Raw genomic sequence first — 20288 nt, 5'->3', positions numbered from 1 at the left:
ATAGTCAAGTGCAGTAGTTTCAAATAAGAATAAATAATAAAATAATTGATCAACAATAAACCTAGTCAGTTCGGGCTAAATAATTATTTATAAAATAATATATTCTTCTTTGGCAGTTTTAACGTTATTATACACGAAATATTTAACAAAAAGTGAGATAAAAAAAAGCTATAGAATAAATTACTACAAACTATATTTCGTACTAATTAAGTATTGAATACACAAATATTATAAACCTTTTATTCATTGTAAGAAATTTTTTTATCTTGAAAGCTTTAAAAAAGCATTTATTATTTTTTAAATAGAATGTTTTTCTTCTCATGTATCTAATATATTTAAAACAAAATAAAAAACAGTTGTGGTTTTATCAAGCTTTTTATTAATATTCATTTTAAACTTTTAACTAAAAATGTTCGTATTAATTTCTTTCTAAAGATAAGTAGATGGTAAAAATGTAAAAAGAAATTATAGATGTACTATAAAAAAAAATGCAGTAGATGGTTGAATTTTTAAACAGTGTTTTAGATTTTGAGACTAAAAAGTTTTGAAAAAAATATACATACTTTTAAAGTACATATGTAGCTTAATGATAAAAAACAATTAGAAAAAATTGAAAAAAGCAATAATGAAAATTTAAGAAAGTAAATCAGTAAGCTGCTAAAATTAGTTGTAATGTTTTTATTTGTAAATTTGTACTTTTTTTTTAAGTAATGTATATATAAACACTTGTGTAATAGTTTTAATAACAACTACACAGTTTAACAAAATAAAACAGAATAATTGCGCAGACAATATTGGCTAAAATAACACACAATTTTGCAGATGAAGCTAATGTCACATATAAAAAATATATAAGTTGTAAAAGTAATTTTAAAACACATTATTTATTAGGTTTTGTAACAACTTGACAGTCAAACAAGGTGAATAAGCGAACGCAGACAACATTGGCTGAACTAGTAGACAGCAAACGTCAATCTTAATAACAGCAATAATTTGTATTCAAAGCAGTTAAATTAACGGCTATTCTAGGTGGATATCCTAACTTCTGTATCAATCAACTTGAGTATTAAACTCTTTTGATTGGTCAGTATACTTACTTTAACAAAAAAAACAAAACTTTTATTGTTATCCATACAAGACTTGTTTCAAATTTTCAATTATAAAGTTAATAATAACGTTAAGTATAAAAGAAAATAGATAAATCAACGAAAACTTATATTGATACAAAACTGATTCTAAATTTTAGATAAAATACAAAATGTATGTTTTTTTTCAGTCCAATTATAAAACATAACATTTAAAAAAGTCTATAGGTTCCATGTGCTTTAAGTAATAAAATTTAATCATGTATTTCAATAAATACAATCATATATCAACTATAAAAGCCAATTTTTTTTACAACTTATATTAAAATTTATAATTAAGTTTGTTTGTTTACTTCTTAAACTAACAAAATAATTTTCTTTTATAAACATCAAATTAAATGATAATCATAATTCAAAAAATTTCAAAGTATTGGTAGTACTATAAATTAATTACTATAGTATGTTTATCTAAATTATATTTATAAAACTGAAACAAACATTTTCAAAGTTTTTGATTGAAATAAAAGACTATTATCACAAAAAGTGCTTTACAGTATTTTTATAGTATTTTTATCTTTTTTTGGTCAAAACTCGTGAAACTTTTGAAACACTTCTGTATAAATGTTTTTGATTAACTTTTAAAAAATTTAAAAGTTCTTAGTTCTATTTTGTTTACACTGTTGAGTTTTTTTAACGAAAATTTTTCATGTAATAAAGTTAAAATAGGTACGAATAAAAACTTAAGTTGTTTAAAACTTTAAAGCAAAAAAAGCTTTGCAGCTCACAAAATTAGCTTATAGAACAAAAAAAATAAACAAATTTTTAGAGTTTAAGAAGAATTTTTAACAAAGTTTTGTCAAAGTTTGTATAACTAGCTAGCTTAACTCTTTTTTCAAAATGGTCCTAAGATTTAATATCAAATTATTTGATGTTGTTCAATTTTTAGCTATTGATGAAAAATAATATTATAAACTTACTTTTCGCAATTGATAGTTTGTCCCATCGTTTTTTTCTTTCACTTCAGAAGTAGGTTTTTCAGACATCACAAAATTTTATAAACGCCATTAAACTATATAACAAAAAAAAACGTTTTAAAAAATTTAGTAATTAAACTGATTTTTTCTGCTTGCATTATACATAGTTTAGATTAAAAGCATTTATAATTCAACACTAAATTACTCTGTTGAATTGGATTTTAAAGTTAATAAGAAATGGTAAACTAAATACATAAAGTTAATTTTAACAAACGTAATACTTATTTAAATACTACCTTCACTATCATTAGAAGTTAAAAAATGTATTCTCAAATTTTAGCAAACCTTATAACTTTCAACACGCTATTTTATTGAGCAGTGCTTTGAACACAAATAAGAACAAATGAATTTACTGTGCTAAGCTACAAGTAAAAAATAAACTTTTGCAGACTTTTTTTTATATACTCGAAACCAACCGCTCTAAAAAAAGTTTACCTTAACTGACATTACAAATAATATAAAAAGCTATCTTTTTCAACAAAGTTCATAATTTTCAACAGTTTTTTTTGATGAGCAAAAAGACTGAACACACATAAGAAGAACAGATTAGACAAACTTTACTTTTACTGTTAGACAAACTGAATGCAAACTGTAAGTACCTACTAAACAAACTTCAATTCACTTTTACTGTATTATTCAAGTTATAAACAACATGCGAAAATTACCTCCCTCAACTTCAACAAAGTTCATAACTTTCAACAGGCCTCTAAAACGAGCAAGGAAAGCCGAATACACACGTAAGAAGAACACATCTTTCACTGGATGCCAGCCAATCAAGGGGATTGGACGCGTGTATCAATTACGGGAAAAGATTAAAATTTCAGCGCACAGACAACGTGCATAGTGAGGTAAATCCATTTTCACCGCAACTTTTATATTCCGATGAAAATTTATAAGTTGTATTTGTAAGGAGGTTAAGCGTGTTATAAGTCGAAATTGTATTTAAAAAGACTTATGGTCTTTTTACACTAAATCAAGGCGTTTTCAAAAACTAAATTAGTTATCAATAAACGTTTGTTTCAATGGTTTACTTTACTCTCAATGACTTATCAATCAATATGTTTATATTTATTATTACTTATTTTTTAACTTTTAAAGTGAAAGTAAGTAAAATTAAAGAAATGTTTTTAGTACCTTTGAAGTTTTTAAACAACAAAAAACTTCTTTACCTTGCTTCACTATTTTCTAGTTAAGTTTGTTTTAGTGTACCTTTTGAAAATTTATTAGTACTTTTATCGTTGCAACATTACAATAAATGGTTTTAGCTCAAAATAAAATGTTGTATAAGCTTTATTTTGATAGACTTTCGGCTAAATTATGTAGAACTTAGTTTTTAAAAATTATTCTTTTTAGTTTATTTAAACAACTAGCAAACGTTTGTTAGAAAATCATTTTGGTCAAAAATCACGTAAGTACAAGCTAAACAAGAAATAAATCCGGATAATTAAAACAAAGTTTAACTTCCTATGTGACACTATAATAACAAAAAAAACTATCAGTAAACTGTTAATTTAAGAAATCTAAAGTATTTTTCATAGTAAAACGAAAATCTAACTCAGAGCACAATAATAGTTTCCCTACTATCTAGACAAAGACTATAATGCAACTGATAAAAAAAGCTGTATTGGCTCATAAATAAATTACAAGTCTTTGAATTTTCTTAACTGTTTGCTATTTGACAATAATCGATTTAAAAATACTGAAATAAATTTTCAAAATTAAAAATTAATAAGAAAAAAGCGTTGTAAACCTCATATAAACTTGCTGTAGTTATGATATCAACTATTAATTTTGACAACTAAAATCGAGATATGTTTTTACTTCTAACAAAAAAAAATTTAGGAAACTTTTTCAGTCAGAAAACAACTTGGTTTACTTGACATTTTTACTCTATTATATCTCACTACCATTAACAAAACTTCAACACACTTATCTCTTAGTACATACCAAAATGTTTTAACCATATACACTAAAATATTTCAAACAAATAACCTCGCTTATTGCAAGTATAGTTGCTGAAACTTAACTTGGACTTGTATAAAAACACACAACTTGATATATGTGCTACACATATGCATCAATTCTCAAAGTATTGGAGCATCTGAAATTACTAACCAGCTTTTCCACTTAAACACAATACGCACTCTCTTGGTTAACATAATGCACTTAAGATGTTAAAGGTTGAGTGAAAACAAATAATGCTTATATCACTCAATCCATTTCTATTTAAAAACTACTCAATGCATATCAAATTGTTGACAGACACTAGCACAGCATATAAACAATTTTTTAGTATTTTTTATTAAACATATTTTCAAAGAATTTTCCGGTGGTGAGTTGTGTGATTAACAACATTCATTCGAGCAATCTACGCAACTCATAAATCATTGATTTGTGAATTTTAAATCAACTTTATTTCTTGTCTAGATGCTGGCAAATCAGTTGCTGTAAGATTTTAAATTCAGTTGACGCATTTTGGTTTTTTAAACAAATTCAGTTTTAACAACCATTGCTTTTTGCGAGATGCTTCTTTACTTTAAAAACATTAAAAAAAGTCAAGATACTTTACTTTTACAAACTTCTAATTCATTTTCAACAACTGTTAATACTATCAAGTTAATAGCTAAAACAGTACATTACTTTTTTTATATAAAAAGCTAGATGAATACGTTTGGTTTCAGTTATCTTTGTTCAATATATTTTGAAACAGCGAAAAAAAAGCATATACAACCAAATTTTCTAATAAGAGAAATGTAAAACTATGAAAATATACTAGTACTTTACGAAAGTGTTAGTATTTGAAAAAAAATTTAAATCTTTAAACTGTAAACTAGTCTGTTTGAACAGTTTCAGCAGTGTTTTAATAAATTCAAATATTACATATTAAAGTACAATCAAGAAAAAGCTTTGTTACTTTTTAGCAGTTTTCCTATAAACACACTTCTTCAAAAACAATACGTTCATTTTAATGATTAACTTCCAATCAAATTTTTTTTTTAATAACTAAACATGACTTAAAATCTGAATAAACTAATGTTGCAACAAAAAATCGAATAAAACATGTATATAGATACAAAAATGCTTTGTTGTAAAGATAAACAATAAAATGTTATAGTAACCTTTAAAGTTATTTAATATTTACACTTGTCTATTTATAATATGACACACGATTTGAATAGCTAAACTTCTTATATAGGTTTTTTTTTTAAAATAAGTTAATCTTATAAACAAAAGTGTTGAACATTTATATATAAAAATTTACGTCTTCTTTACTTCTACTTTTTTAAAATTGAACTTTAACATTCGTAAGTGGGCACACTTTAACAACAAAAAATGTAACAGCTGTACTTTCTAATTTGAACAAAAATTGCACTTTTATCTATTCTTTTAGCATAACCACAATAAATAAAAATGAGAAATAAAAAAGTTCAGCTTACCTTTAGAAAGTTTATCTTCATCTTTGAGTTCATGTTTTTCTTCTAAACTGCATGCAGACATAAATAATAAGTTTTCACACCAAGCTTTTAAAACGCAAAACTAAAAATTACCATATCCTGCAAATGGTACACATCGATACTTAAAAATTAATAAAGTATTTTTTTAAATGTTTAAGTAACTGTATGAAGAAAGTTGAAGTTACTTAAAAACTGTTAGCTGGAGTACTGGCAGCAATCAAAAATTAAACAAAACAAAAACTAAAGTTTGATGCCGTGTTTAAAGTAAGTGCTTTTTTTTATTCCAACTAAAATTCTATATTACGTTGCATAACTTTGTCAAACCGAAACTACAACAAGGAGCGTTTTAATTGAATAAATTACAACTGATCGGTTGTAAACACAACCGTATTACATTTTGTTTGAACTTTTGACATTTTTCTTTGAACAACAAGCGGTTTAACCTTTAAGATAAATTAGAATATTGAAATTTCCTTTTAACTTAATCATACACTACTGTGACAGACTTAAAGTCAATCATTTTAACGTATTAATACTATTTTTTTTAATTGAAAAAAAGACTGTGCTCAAAGCTAAGCGTGTAAATTAACTTAAATTTTAGTTTATTTCCTATTTTAGTATTTAATTTACAAGCTAGCATTTAAAAAAAACATAATGTCACTCTTTTTAACGCAAAACAACAAATTTGTCGCTATTTTGAGAGAAACAGCGCTTCGTAGTTGGCATCAGAGTCAGAGCTTTTTTTCGCTGAAACAAAACGAAAATGTGTTTGTTTTTTCTTGCCGGTTGCGTTAATCCGCGCGGTCGTTCGCAGCTGAGGCCCATGAAAGATTCATGAGGCTTTCTTGTAAGAAACAATGACCTCAAGCCCAAACATCTTTGCGAGCGCGTGTCGAATTGTCTTGGAAGATGTTTAAGCGGTTGTTTATGGCGAGAAGCGGTTTTATTGATTATATCAATTCTAGCTTCGTCTGAACACTTTGCATATAGGAAGACTTGGTTTCGTTGAATTAAATGCTTATAAATAGAACTGACTAAAAATAATTGACAAAAAAAAAGCTTTCTATAGTTGACATATGCTAAAAACAACGATCATAAAGTAAGCTAAATATTTCACTATAAAGTTTTTTATCATACAATGTTTATATTGTAGATACTGTTTAAATGTTGTGGCAACAATCTATTTTGTTTCCTACAAAAAGGAAAAAAGTAGAGAGCATACCAGTAGTAAAGTAACTGGACACACCTTTAAAAATAACAAAACTATTATCACATTAATTAAACATGTCTGTTTGTACATTGACCTTCGTACTCAATAACCTTTCACTTATTTTTAAGTGACTGAACAGAATTTTTATATGAAATTTAAATGATAGAGCACAAAAAAATTAATAATTGCTTGTACAAACATTTAAAAACTTGTTACGTTTCTTACAAAGCGAAGTTAGTTTTTTATACTAAAATTCTTACTTTTGTTATTGTTTTCTCCTGCATATTAAATCTAAGTTTATACCCTTTTCAATTAACTTACAGTTTTTTATTTGTTTAGTTTTACCAATGAAAAACTTAAAAGTTTAGCAAAAAAGCTTTTAGTATAGTCTCAACATATCAATACAAAATAATAGTCTATCATAAGTTTTAATTTCAGTAAGCCTTTTTTCAGTCTTTGAAATAAGCTTTTTTCTTTATTCTTTTTTGCTTAGCATTTATTATATGTCATTTATTGTTTTATTTTATAAACTAAAATGTAAAATTACAACCAAAGCTTACAAAAATAAACATTTCTTTTTGAATCTAATGGTATCAGTATCTTATTTTTTAAAGATTCTATAAATTATCCTTTAAATTTTATTTTACAAAAATAATCTTTTTTTTTAGTCGCCTAAAGCATTAAAATAAAGACGGTAAGTAAAGTTTAAGTAAGTAAGTATCAAACAACTTTTTACATTGTGGTGTCAAATGTTTTAGTCAACGTTTTAATAAAACATACTAACAGTTTTATACAACATGTTTATATAAATTAAAAAAAAACGTCTATCAAAATTTATAAAAAAATTATTTAAATTTAAAAGAAATTTATAAATTAAATGATCTGAAAGCATACAACTAGCTATTTTTAATGTCAGAATTTAAAGTTTTTTTTATTTCAGTAAAAAAAGATAATCAAAGGGCTTTGTATAAGCTTTATTATTAATCGCATCCATGTAATTAAACAATCTGGCTTGTGTTCTAACGTCGACCCTTCTAATTAATTTCAATTTGTACAGTTTCAAAATGCGTCAACTGACGATGTATATTAACAGCGAAGTACATAGTTTCATAACTTGTAAATTTTCTTTATATGAGACGTATATTATGAACATTTTCAGTTTTACAACACAAAACTAATACTTTTGTTTATTTTACACTGTGAGACATAAAAGTAGTTTTTAAGGTTTTTTTTTAGTTTTAGCACTTTTAAAGTTGTTTACCCAATGAAGGTTGTTTTAAAGTTTGTTTTTATTGCGCATTCAACTTGTGTTTCAAACTGATTAAGTATCACAACTTACATAATTTACTCTAATATCTCAGTTTATTTTTTTGTTAGAAACAACATCCAATTTAAAGTAGTTGCTCACATTTGAACAAAAGTTTAAAAAAATTCAAAATGTTAGCTAGTTTATATTATTGAGTTAAAAGATTGGTTATTCTATGCTTTTCAAACATGATAAAGTAGTTCTAAGAATATGTAATGAGATAAAAAGAAGTAGTATTATATTAACATTTTTTTTAACAATTTTTTTATGACACAAACATCAGTCTATTGTAAATTAATCGAAATATATTAAAAAAACTCAGGTGTTACTGTTAAACCTTGTAACTGTTATATTTTCTGACTATATGCAGTGAAAATAATTAAACGTTTAACAAATAACACCTGAGTAGTTTTATATATTTTTCATAAGTACTGAGTAGTTTCCATTTTTTTTTCTTATAAATTTGAACAATAAGCTCATTTTATTGAACTTGCAGACTTAAGTCATGGTTAATAAACTGACGAAAGAGAAAACTATGCCTTCTAAAACTTAACTGAAAAAAACTGTCGATTAAACGCATTAACATTTTTAGAAACTGAATCTAATTTTTGTCCAAATTTGATTTTAAATCAATCATTATTTTTATTATAAATCAAAGAAACCAACTATTTGCAGCTCCATGTTCTGGCAAGTTTTTTTGCTGCTCTTCTGCAAACTCTTAAAACTGGACGTGAGCTTGTCGGTCAGGTGCGTGTTTCGTGAGTTCAGCCCGTGTGTCCACATTTTAAATTTGTCTGACATGTTGTTACGTTCGTAAGTTTGGATAAAAAATATTGTGATATTTTAGATTTTTCTAAAACGTTTTAGCTAGACTAAACATAAGTTTTTGTGTTGAAAAAGACCAACATGTGTTAGTAAACAGAGCGATTGTTTATATTTTTGTGTGAAAAACTTGTTGCTAGCACTTTGACTGTTTCAACAATTTAGTCGTGCATTTCTAAAAAAGTATGATTAGATAAAACTTTGCTTAACTTTTACAACCAAATTTTTTAATAAAATTCAGCCTGCTTTGTTATAAAAAAACCTAAATAAGTTTAACTGTATTATGTTTAATTCTTTTTTATCATGAACTATTTTCAAAGTTTTGTAATTTCAGTCATTAAAAATTCGATATTAAATAGTTGCAACTAACTTTGATATGTAATACTTTTGTTTCGGAGATTTTTAGTAAACTTTTACCATTTCTTCATTTAGTCTAAATTGATAGACGATTTGCAAAGAGCAAACACCTGTGTGTTACCCAAATCTTTTTATTAATAGTTCTAAACTGGTAAACAAAATAAAATAGTTATTATTATTGTATTTTTCTTTAGAGTAGTAGGTCATCAAAAAAGATCTCTAGAGACTTAAATAGTTTTTTCTAGAGTTAAAAAACTTTATTTGAATTTTGTTTTTATATTTAGCATTAAACAAGAAAAATAATTACATACTTTATTTAAATAAAGTTACATTGAATTAGTTTAACTTTGTTTGAATTATATTGAAAGCATCTCTATGCACTTTACGTATATGCTACATCACATTTTATAATAACATAATACTATAGGAAACTTAAAATTAAGCAAATAGTATTAGCATTTACTTACCGACCCGACACAAAAAATTCTTAATTCAAATAAAGTCCACTTTACACAAAAAAAGTTAAAAAATGTCTGATCGTAAGGGATACAAATAAACGAACTGTTGTAATAAGCAAAAAAGTTTTGTATCTAATTTTAAATGTATTAAACATGAACAAATTATTAAATTGTTTGAAAGTAGATGACCTAACAACTCTTTTAAAAACATAACTTTATAAGTTAAAAAAATATCACGTCAGACATCCTGAAAACAATCTTCAACAAATTTGTAACTAGATGTTAACTTGATTAACTTTTCAGTACATTGGACAGTTTAACTATAACTTATTAACATTTTATAAAATATCGCTTTTGATGTTGATAATATCTTAATTAATTAGTACTTTAAAGTGTAGTTTTTATTGTAGTTCTAGATAAAAAAATATTTTAAGCTTAAATCATCCTTAACAGTATTTCAAGTGATATAATTTGAATTTAAGAAAAGGGAAATTTTTATGTACGGAAGTTAGGAAGTTTTAGTATACTAAAGTATTTTAAAAATAAGTAAGCCCAGAATAGAGAAATATATAATTTACTGGTATATATAATACCAGTACAATCAAAAGACAAACTATGAAACTAAGCTTTTCACAAATTACTCTTAAAACCCTTACTGCTGCTAAAAAGCATTAAAAAAGTTATTCTACTACAATCGAACTTTTTAAAATAAAAAAGAATATTTTAAAAATAATGAAAAAGTTTCAAAAAAAGTTACGCAAACTAAGTACAATCTAGTAAACTATTTCTTAATCACTCAAGAACTATTTTTATTTCAAGTAGCAAAGCATCAGTTTTTAAACAAACTTTAAAAATAAAAAATAGAAAAGTCACAGTAAAAAATATCGATTACAAAGTTCTATTGCTAGATAAAACTTGAATAAATTAATTTATGGTTTAATTGCATTACCGGTTCGGATTGACGTCAGATGCAATATAAAAAGTTAAAAACAAAAAGAAATTCTATGATAAGCAAAAAACTTTTTAAAATAAAAATTAAAAAAATTAATGAGCTTTACTTGTTTCTACTGCATGTAAACTATATTAATAATACATACAAGTAGTTATGAGAAAATATATATATTTTTTACAAGCTTTATTTTACTTTTTATCAGTTTAAAAGAAAGAAGTTTCGGGTAAACTGCAAAAATTGTATACTGTTAACTAATGCTAAAGTATTTCAAAAATCATTTCTAAAGTTAATCTCATGCAATAAGACCATTTTAAAGCTTCTTAAGTAATTAAAACAAGTTTATAAAGAATTTTTTACTTAAACAGTTTTGTTGTCACTTTAACACTGATTACATGATTAATAGTATAAAATATATATGAAAGTTATGATATTTTTTTATGTTTTCCTTTTTTTTTTATTTCACAAACACCAGTATTTGAATAAGCTCTTTTAACAGTATAGCTGATAATTAAACTAACCAAATAAAAACTCATTATGTTTATAAAGTTTAGTTCTAACTGTACTTAAAACATAATAGCTATTTTGTACAAACGCTGTAATAAATTATAAATATAACAGTTTATATAAATTATATAATATTTATATAAACTAAAACTGCTGATTAAGTAGTTCACCACCTGCCTGTTTAGTTTTATGAATTACTGAAGTAGTAAAACATTAAAACAAACGAGGTATCAACCCTTTCTGTATTTAACAAAACTTCTTACTTGTACATAATGACAATAAAAAACAAGTTTTGACTGGCAATTTATTTCAGCAACATCTCTTAATCTTTTACTTCAACAAGTGAGTGTAGTGAGACTTTTTCTTGATGAAATCACGAACTTGATCGATTTATTTTTATAATCTGCATCCTAATTATCTCGAATCCAGAAGCTAATTAATCGCAAGGCTGATCGATTTTCCAACCAATTTGTTTGCAACTAAAATAAAGAGAGGGCTCTTTCTAGCAAGAAAATTTTACAGCAATTAGCTCTGTATATTGCGCACTCTAAAATGCGAAAAGTTTAAATATTTAAGGTTAACAGTGGTAAGTTTTAAAGTGGTTTCATTTGAACTTTTACCTGGGTTTTGGTAATGAGCTCAATTAATATCTTTCATTGCCTAATTACAAGTAACCTGTTATATAAACCAAAAGTTTATTATTACTTTATTCTACAACTTGCAACTAACATTGCAAATTTTAAGATTATTCTTGTGATGGAAATTTGTTATTTAATAAGGATATTTAACCATTTAACTTAAATAACTTACTGTGTGATTAAAAAACTAATTATCAAAACTAATAATTAAACTTGCTTGAACCAACGTTTTTATTAATCAGGTGTGTAAATATTTTCTACGATATAAAAGGAACTTAATAATCAGCTTAGTTAGTTTAGGTTCAATTTGAAATATATTGACAACGTTTTTATAGTAAAAACATTCTTCAACAGCTGAATTAAAACTCCAAATGATATCCTTATTAATTAACTAAAAGTTTTTGAATATTCCAATAAGGTTTTGTTTTCACAATAAGTAAAAAAATACTAATCTAAAACTAAAAACGCTTATTTTACTTTTTGAAAGCTTTTGTTACTTTTGTAATCTTTTACAGTTAGTCTCACACAAATAACAAAAAAAAATTAAAAAAAGTAGATCGTAGTCAGTATCTTTTAGAATCTTATAAGCACTGGCCTTATTTACTAGATAAAAATTATTTAATTTTTAAAATTAATTATAAGGATCACCTAGTTTAGCTAACTATGTTTTACCCTAAACTTAATTTTACTCTATAACTAAATTTTCTATTGTATTTTAATTTATAAGACAAAATATATATTTTATGTTTTTCAGTTATATTTTTTTGTTTTGTTTAAATTAAAAGTAAAGTTTATAAAAAAAATTTTTTATTTAGATCTATTAAGAGTTAAAACAGTGACTAAGCTATACGTAAAATCAAAAGTATAGTATCAATAGCATTCTTAAAATAAACTCCTTTACTTTTTTTTATCGTACAAACCATTTTATTTTATAATTGCATAAAAGTTTTTATATTTAAACAACAGTTTAATATTTAATTTGATTTTACTCAATATACACAACAACAGTTGTTTTCTTAAAAAAATTTGTAATGTAAAACAAAAATTAACCACAAGTTAATAAAGAGTTTAGAAAGTTTATTTGATAAGTAAAAATCATTTGGCTGAAAACTTTTTTTTTACATGATATACATAAGTATAGAACTCGAAAACAAACTACTGTAAACAGACAACTTTTTCTGTATCTGAAGTTTGAAGTCGAGAATAAAACAGTTTATTATCTACAATTCACCTATTTAAAAAATTAGTTTCTAGCATATTTACAGTTTTAATTCATAATACTTTTAAACGAAAAATGTTAAAGCAAAACATATGTAGAAGCAAAACTACTTCTTAAGAACAAAATACTTCTTAACTAAAAGCTAAACGTTTTTTCTTATAATTCAAATGGTCAAAATTTGTTCAATTTAAATATTTCTGCGTATAGGGCATCTTTATTTGTTTGAATGGTAATTTAATTTACCGAGTTGAACTATGTCTAGATATTTTACAAGTATTTGTTTTTCATTTTCATTTGACTTATTTCAATATTGAACCTTTACGATGCCAATACACAACTAATTAAATAGATCTGAGACTTTTTGTCATGCCTTAATTCAAAAATAATAGAAACAATTGAAAGCACAAAAGGTAACTGAAGCAGTTATTTCCCAAAGGATTTCTTCACTTTTTAACTACAAATATACACTTTAAAAGTTTATAAATTACATAGAGTAGCATGTGAAGTTTTTCTTTAAGTTATTTATGGTTTTGTTCGGTGAAATTGTATGTTAGGTGAAATAACTTGTATTCTAACCATACATAATAAACATTATAAATATTATTTTTTTAGTCGTTACAAAATAAAACTTTAAAAAATTATATCGATGGTTTTTAAAACGCTTAATTTTAAGTTGCTATAAAAAACTAGACTTTATATGTGCGTGGTATGCATACTTAAATAAAAAGTGTCTTAAACAAAAATATACTTTTTTTTTAGATTTTAATGTTACAATAATACAACTTTTAAACATTAAAAATTTGTTGTTTGTTTTTCATCACACTCGAAATGACTTTAACTGTCATAAATAATTCTTTATCACAACAAAACTTATTCTTATTTCTGGTCATATATTATAAGAATTTTTAGATGTTTTTCTTTTTCTTTAAAATAGTTGTTGATAAAATAAAAATTTAGATAAAAAAATTTCAAATATTATTGAAATAAAAATTCTGTTGTTGATAAAATTTACACAAAAAACTAAAAACAAAAACATTTTATTAACTAGATACTAATTTTAACTACAAGTTTTTTTAAACATATATGTTTTATGCAAAAAAACCTAGATATTTTTTAAACCTACAAGTTACAAAATTTGTATGTTTTAATTTAAACAATTTTGTGCACAAAAAATAAAAACGATTATAATAATTAAACAAGGTTGCCAGACGTTTTTAGTAAGTTTGCTCCAGGTTTTCAAAATTTTATTCAGGTTTCTAAAAGTACACATTTTGGGTCTATTTTTAGTTTAAAGATAAGTTTAAGGTAAGAAACTGTGTTTAATAATATAAAAACATTGAAAATATACTATAAAGCTACTTTGAATGTGTTTTTTATTTAAAGTTGTTTTGAGATGACAAAATATTTTAATCTACATGGTAGATTTTTGTGTCTTTTCGAAATTTTACTACCGCATATGTTAAAACTGTAAAAATCCCAAGTTTATATAGATTTTTGTTCAAAATTTAGGAATTTCTAGGTTTTTCAGCCTAAATTGTCAAATTCCAGGTTTTTCCAGGTTTAAAGGTTTTTTGGCAACCCTGATTACCTGTTTCCACGAGGGTTTTTCTATTAGAAACGATAAAAATTAAATATTTCAAATTTTTTGTTTGCTTTGACACAATTAAAAGTTTAAATAGTGATAAAAATTGGGTTTCTACGAAAATTACACAACGATTGTAATAAACAAACAACAAATTAATAAATATCTTATTTTAATTTTAGAAAACAGTTAAAAGATTTCAAACTACGGTTAGTTTTCGGGTTTCAAATGATAACTTAAAATCTATGCTAATCAATAATTTAACAAAATTAGGAGCATAAAATTCAAATATTTTATTATACAAACTTTAACTATAAAACATTAAAACCATTGTCAATACGAATGTACTCTAGTAATCTGTTAGACTTTCCATACAAAGTAAACACAACAAACTCATAAATTAACTTTAAAAATAATTAACCTTTAAAATATACATACTTTTTAAAATGTGCTTAACTTCTCTGAAGTTTTGTGATATAGTTCCTGTTTTTGCTATATCAAGTGACAAAGTTTTAACAAATTCAATGCATTTTTAAATTTACTTTTTAATTCAATTAACTTACCTAACATAACTAGTATTCAATTTTTTTTTAATGAGATAAAATTAAAGTTACTTAAGTCTTAAATTTTTACCTAGATAAATAAAAAATCTCTTAAATTAATAAAAAACTAAAATTCATGTTCAGCTTGTGTTTTCATTTCATCATTTTATCTTTGTGTTCTACATGTACTTTAATTGAACAGTTATTACTTATTTGTACAAAACCTTCAAAGTTTCAAATCAAAGTAGCTAAAAAACTTTAATTTATTTATACTTTTCACTTCTTGGAACTAAAAATTTCAAAAAAAAATTAATTGGCTTATCTTTTTGAATATAATTAAATAGTTAAAAATTGAAAGAGTAGATTGTTGGTGTTTTAAAGAACAGTTTTTATTTATTTTGGAAGTTATACTTCTACAATTATAAAAGAAATCTGCAATACTTTTGCTTAAAAATCTACAAATAGTTTCGATAAGTCATTTTCAAGTAGACATTATAATTATGATATTATATAATATGATATATATATATAGTCATAATTATAATATCTACTTGAAAATGACTTATCGAAACTAGTTGTAGATTTTTAAGCAAAAGTATTGCAGATTTCTTTTAAAATTATACAAGTATAACTTTTAAAGTAAATAAATACGATTTAAAAAAATAAATATAACAGAAAAAAATATTGTGCTGGAAGGAAATATTTAAGATAATTTTAAACTAATTTGTATTCTATGGAACAATCTGTAATGATATAGATCTAGACTAAATTATTTAATTTTTCCACCTAAGAAGTCATGTTTTGCTTCTTCTTATCTAAATACAAACCATTAAGTCTGAGTTTTAGGCCAGTGGTTATCGACCTAATCGAAATATGTGTACCCTAAATCGAAAAATAAAAACCTTTGTTCCCCAATGCACAATTTTTTCTTTTTTCTTGTGTAAGTTTCAAAGTAAGCCTCAGAAACACTTATTTTATATTTGTTTTAACCAAAAACTCCAAAATATCTAGTGTAAAGTAGAAAATTTTGAATTATTTTTTATGTATCCCAAATATAATTTCGTGCACACTTTTATAATCACTGCCATAGACGATGCTAAGTCAACTGTTTAAGTATTCTGGAAACAAAAATCTTACTAAAAATACTGTCATTGACTTATAAAATATTTAGTTTAGCACCAATTCTGAAACAAAAAATAATGTTTATGTAAAAGGTTTAAAATGTTTATTCGTAAAGTTCTTTTGTTTAAATTAAACAAAATCTTTTCAAACTTTCCCTATCCATTCGAATTAAAAATTGAGTTTGTACAAATACTAAAATTAACTTTGTGGTTTTCTTTTCTTATCCTAACCTTATAATTAAGAAATAACTTTACTGTGTATTAGTTTTCACGAATTTTTATAAATACTAGTTTTTACTATCAATAGCTAGCAGTTCTTTATAGTTTCTTCAAAGCTTGACGAAATAACAAAAGTACAAAAGCAATTTATAACTTTTAAAACTCCATAAAGTGCTTAAATTCCACTCTTCAATATGCAGTGCGAAAGTTCATTTTATCAACTCTTTCTTGTTTTCTTAGGAGTGGTTGGCTATAAACTATATAGTAAAAAATAACCTAAACAAAAAATGGTTAATAAACAATTACATTCATAATTACAAGAAAATAGAGTCTACATTATACATAGAATTGTACATAATATGAACATTTTAGTTCTTAATTTGATTTTTTTGTAGATAAACAGATATAAGATTATCTAAACGTTAAAAAAGTAAAAAAAAGTGTAATGCCACTGCAGTAGTGTTGTGGTCAACAAAATTTTTGTTGTTAAAATGCTGTGAATCAGCCTGTGATCATTTTTTAGTAAAAAATATTTAATATTAAGAATTTGCTATGCAAAAGGTTCTAAAAAGTAAGTTATTATGAAGAAAAATATGAAAGCTCACAACTGTGGTCAATGGTTTAGTGTGGCAAAAGAACTTTTGGTAATTGAGCTACACACAATTTATTTGTCAACAATGTTTTGAGATTTTCAATTAAAAAAATTGTCATAAATTATATATATTATTAAATTAAATAGTAAGTTTAACTAAAAAATATTATCAGTTTAAAAAAAAACCTTTTATGCAAATTTTAACTATGAAAAACATGTCTACCATAGACACAACACTGTTTCATCCTCAGATTTGAATTCCAATGACATTGACATTTCTTCTTGCTTTTTACTAAAATACTAACAGTTGCGTGGTAACCTACTGTAAAGATTACCAGATTCACTACTTTTTTATACAAATTTATACTGTTTTTTGGTAAGGGTCATTTTTGCACAGCAATTCTTTTGCTCAAAGTACACACTTAAAGAGGCACACACCATCACAAAGTACTTACCCATCTGCTACTAAATCTCAAAAAAAAAAACACAAAATTTTTGTGATGTACTTTACACACTTTACTTCTTCAAGTGCATACTTTGTACACTCACCCCTGTTTTATATTATCAGGGTTGCTGTACACTTAGGCTGACTCAAGCCAACGTAGGCTAGTTTGAACTTTTTTACAGAATTTGTTTTCTTAATCTAAGGCTATTTGTTACTGCTTAAAACTTTTTTTAACTATGTATTTAAAAATAATTTTCGCTATTATATAGAACTTTTAAGCTAATTAGGCAAGATGATGGTTTTTTTCAAAAGATTAGCCTTTTCAAATTTCTAATAAATTTAGGCCCACGCAGGCTAGCTTAATGTAACTCAGGCTGAGTTTTTTTGAGCCAATAAGTGTAACCCCTTAAAAATATTTTATTTATGTTTTTTGAAAACTAAGGTAAACAGAATGTAAATAATAATATATATTATATACAAATGTAACAGCATAAAATGTCCTGGACAAGAGTTGTGAACCACTCCATACCCACAAAGTTCTAGGACCAAATACTTTGAGTGTATTTTTTGTCCATCAATAAACTAATTTTATATATAACAATATAAATATGTTATAAAGTTTAGATTTATTTCAAGATTTATTTTAAAGATTGTTTTTCCAATCAAGATTACTTAACTGTTTTTCTGTTTCATTTGTGTAAACTTGTAGTATTTTCTTTTGAATATATATTTTAACAACTTTCTATTATCTTAAAAATATTGTTTAAGTAAGTTATGAAGATAAAATTAACAGTTATTTCTCTTTGCTTTCATTCTGAATTTTTGTATTTAATTAACTAGTGTGCTTTGATCTTACAATGCTTAACTGTTTAAGTTTTCATAGCTGTCAGCGGTGACTCTTATGCCACCAAACAACAAATGAAACTTTTATTTAGAAAACTTATAACAAATAAATAAAAGTAAAATGTATAGATAACTTCAGAGTGGACTAACTTTGGAAAATTTACTCTTTTGGTGACTTAAAAATAAATTAAGTGTGTTTTTATTTGTATTTATTTCTGTAGAACTGTTTTTTAAGTTGTGGTCTGTTTTGCTTCAAGTATTTCAGAAGTTAGGTAAATTTAAATTTGACCAATTTATGTTATTATTCAGTTCAAAAAATATTCAATATGCCCTTCAATTGATGTCAAAATTAACTTTTGCATAAAAACACAAAAATACCTTAAATAGTCATAAAAGGCTATTCTTTTTATTAAATATTACAAATATTAAATATGGCTATTTTTTTTAAACATTTTATCTTACATGGCATAGTTTTTTTATTAATTACTAACATAAGTTCATTAAAAGTTACGAACAATTAAATTAAAATTGGTGGCTATTTATTAATTAGAGATGCTTTTAGTGCAATCGGTATATTTAAAAAAAAGGGTATACAATAAAACTCAAACGTCCCAAAGTAAATGGTTGCCACACAATCAGGATAACTCAGGACAGTTTTAACTTTTTTATCTCAGGTTGACTCTAATTGATTCAATAAAAAAAATCAGGGTGAATCAGGCAATTTTGTTTTTTTATTAAAAACTAGGATAGTTATATCATTTTATAAAAATATCAGTTAAATTTCTTTTTTCAGAACTTAAATAAAGTTTAGTTGTTTCATTTTTAATTTTTTTATTTTTTATAAAAAAAAAATAAAAAACTTAATTTTTATTGATTTAAAAAAATTATTGTAAAAAATAATTTTTGTTTATTTAAAGAGTTTTTAAAACTCTGGATGACTCAGGAAAGTTTAATGTCATTCAGAACAGTATTTGTTCACTCAAGATAGTTTATTTTTTCTCAAAAAGTTAGCAACCATGAGTTAAAAATAAAATTTTTTAACTTTTTAACTCAGTAAAAGTTAACGCAAAAAGGCGTTTGAGTAAACTTATAAATTTTTAATATAGATAACAAAGTTAAAGGAAATGTTAAAATACAGCTCATCAAAGTTTCAATAAAATAATTTTAAGGAGCATGAGTTAAAACAAAGCTTGATATTTATTTATTTATTTTGATATCAAATTAACTAACAAAAACATATTATCTACCTGCTGCAGATAAATCTTAAAAAGAAAGTATTTAAATGAAAAGTTTAAATGAGAAATTTGTACAGTGTAAAAAAAAAATTGACAACATTTAATATTTGACACTAAAACTAATAATAAAATTTATTAAATGAACGAAAAATTTGACCACTAAAGGCTGAGTTTACAAAGTTAACTAAGTTTATTCTCATGTACATCTACTGTTTCAGATTAAACAACTTGAAAAAATATCCAATTCCTAATGAAGTTAATTAAATAAAACAAACATCTGCATTGAAGTTTTACAACTAATTTAAATGTTTTTCTTTACAAGTTTACCAAGAAAACAGAGATTTTTCTGGTTCCTATTGAATCATTTCATCAAAAGTTTCAAACTTTTACCAGTATGAAATTAATTAAATAAACAAAAATTTCTGCGTTAAAAGTTCACAACTCATGATAAAAAACTCTTTATTTTTTTTTCCAAAACAACAGCTGTTTTACTGTTGCAAATTTACCAGCTTAAAATATATTTAGTTTAAGTACTTTTTAGTATGAAATTGAATAAATAAACAAAAAAATTCTACATTTTAAGAAGAAAACTAGCATAAATAAACATTTTAATTTGTTTAAGCTTATTGAAAGTTTATTTAGTTTAAGTACTTTTTAGTATGAAATTAA

General features: G+C 24.4%; 1 protein-coding gene across 1 annotated transcript in view; it reads right to left on the bottom strand.

Moving 5' to 3' along the window:
- The window catches only part of LOC145836091 (ryanodine receptor 2-like), a 67329-nt gene extending 65174 nt beyond the window's left edge, over positions 1-2155 (bottom strand). Inside the window, exon 1 of the mRNA XM_082943892.1 lies at positions 2063-2155. Coding sequence (XP_082800018.1) covers positions 2063-2128 — 66 coding nt within the window. The 5' untranslated portion in view covers positions 2129-2155. The remainder of the gene's footprint in view (positions 1-2062) is intronic.
- Positions 2156-20288: the final 18133 nt, after the last annotated feature.

The sequence above is a fragment of the Thalia democratica genome, chromosome 5 (genome assembly GCF_965202585.1).
Source record: "Thalia democratica chromosome 5, ktThaDemo2.hap1.1, whole genome shotgun sequence".
Taxonomy (NCBI): Eukaryota; Metazoa; Chordata; class Thaliacea; order Salpida; family Salpidae; genus Thalia; species Thalia democratica.
Note: the sequence above shows the minus strand (reverse complement) of the source record. Positions and strands in the feature narration are given on the sequence as shown.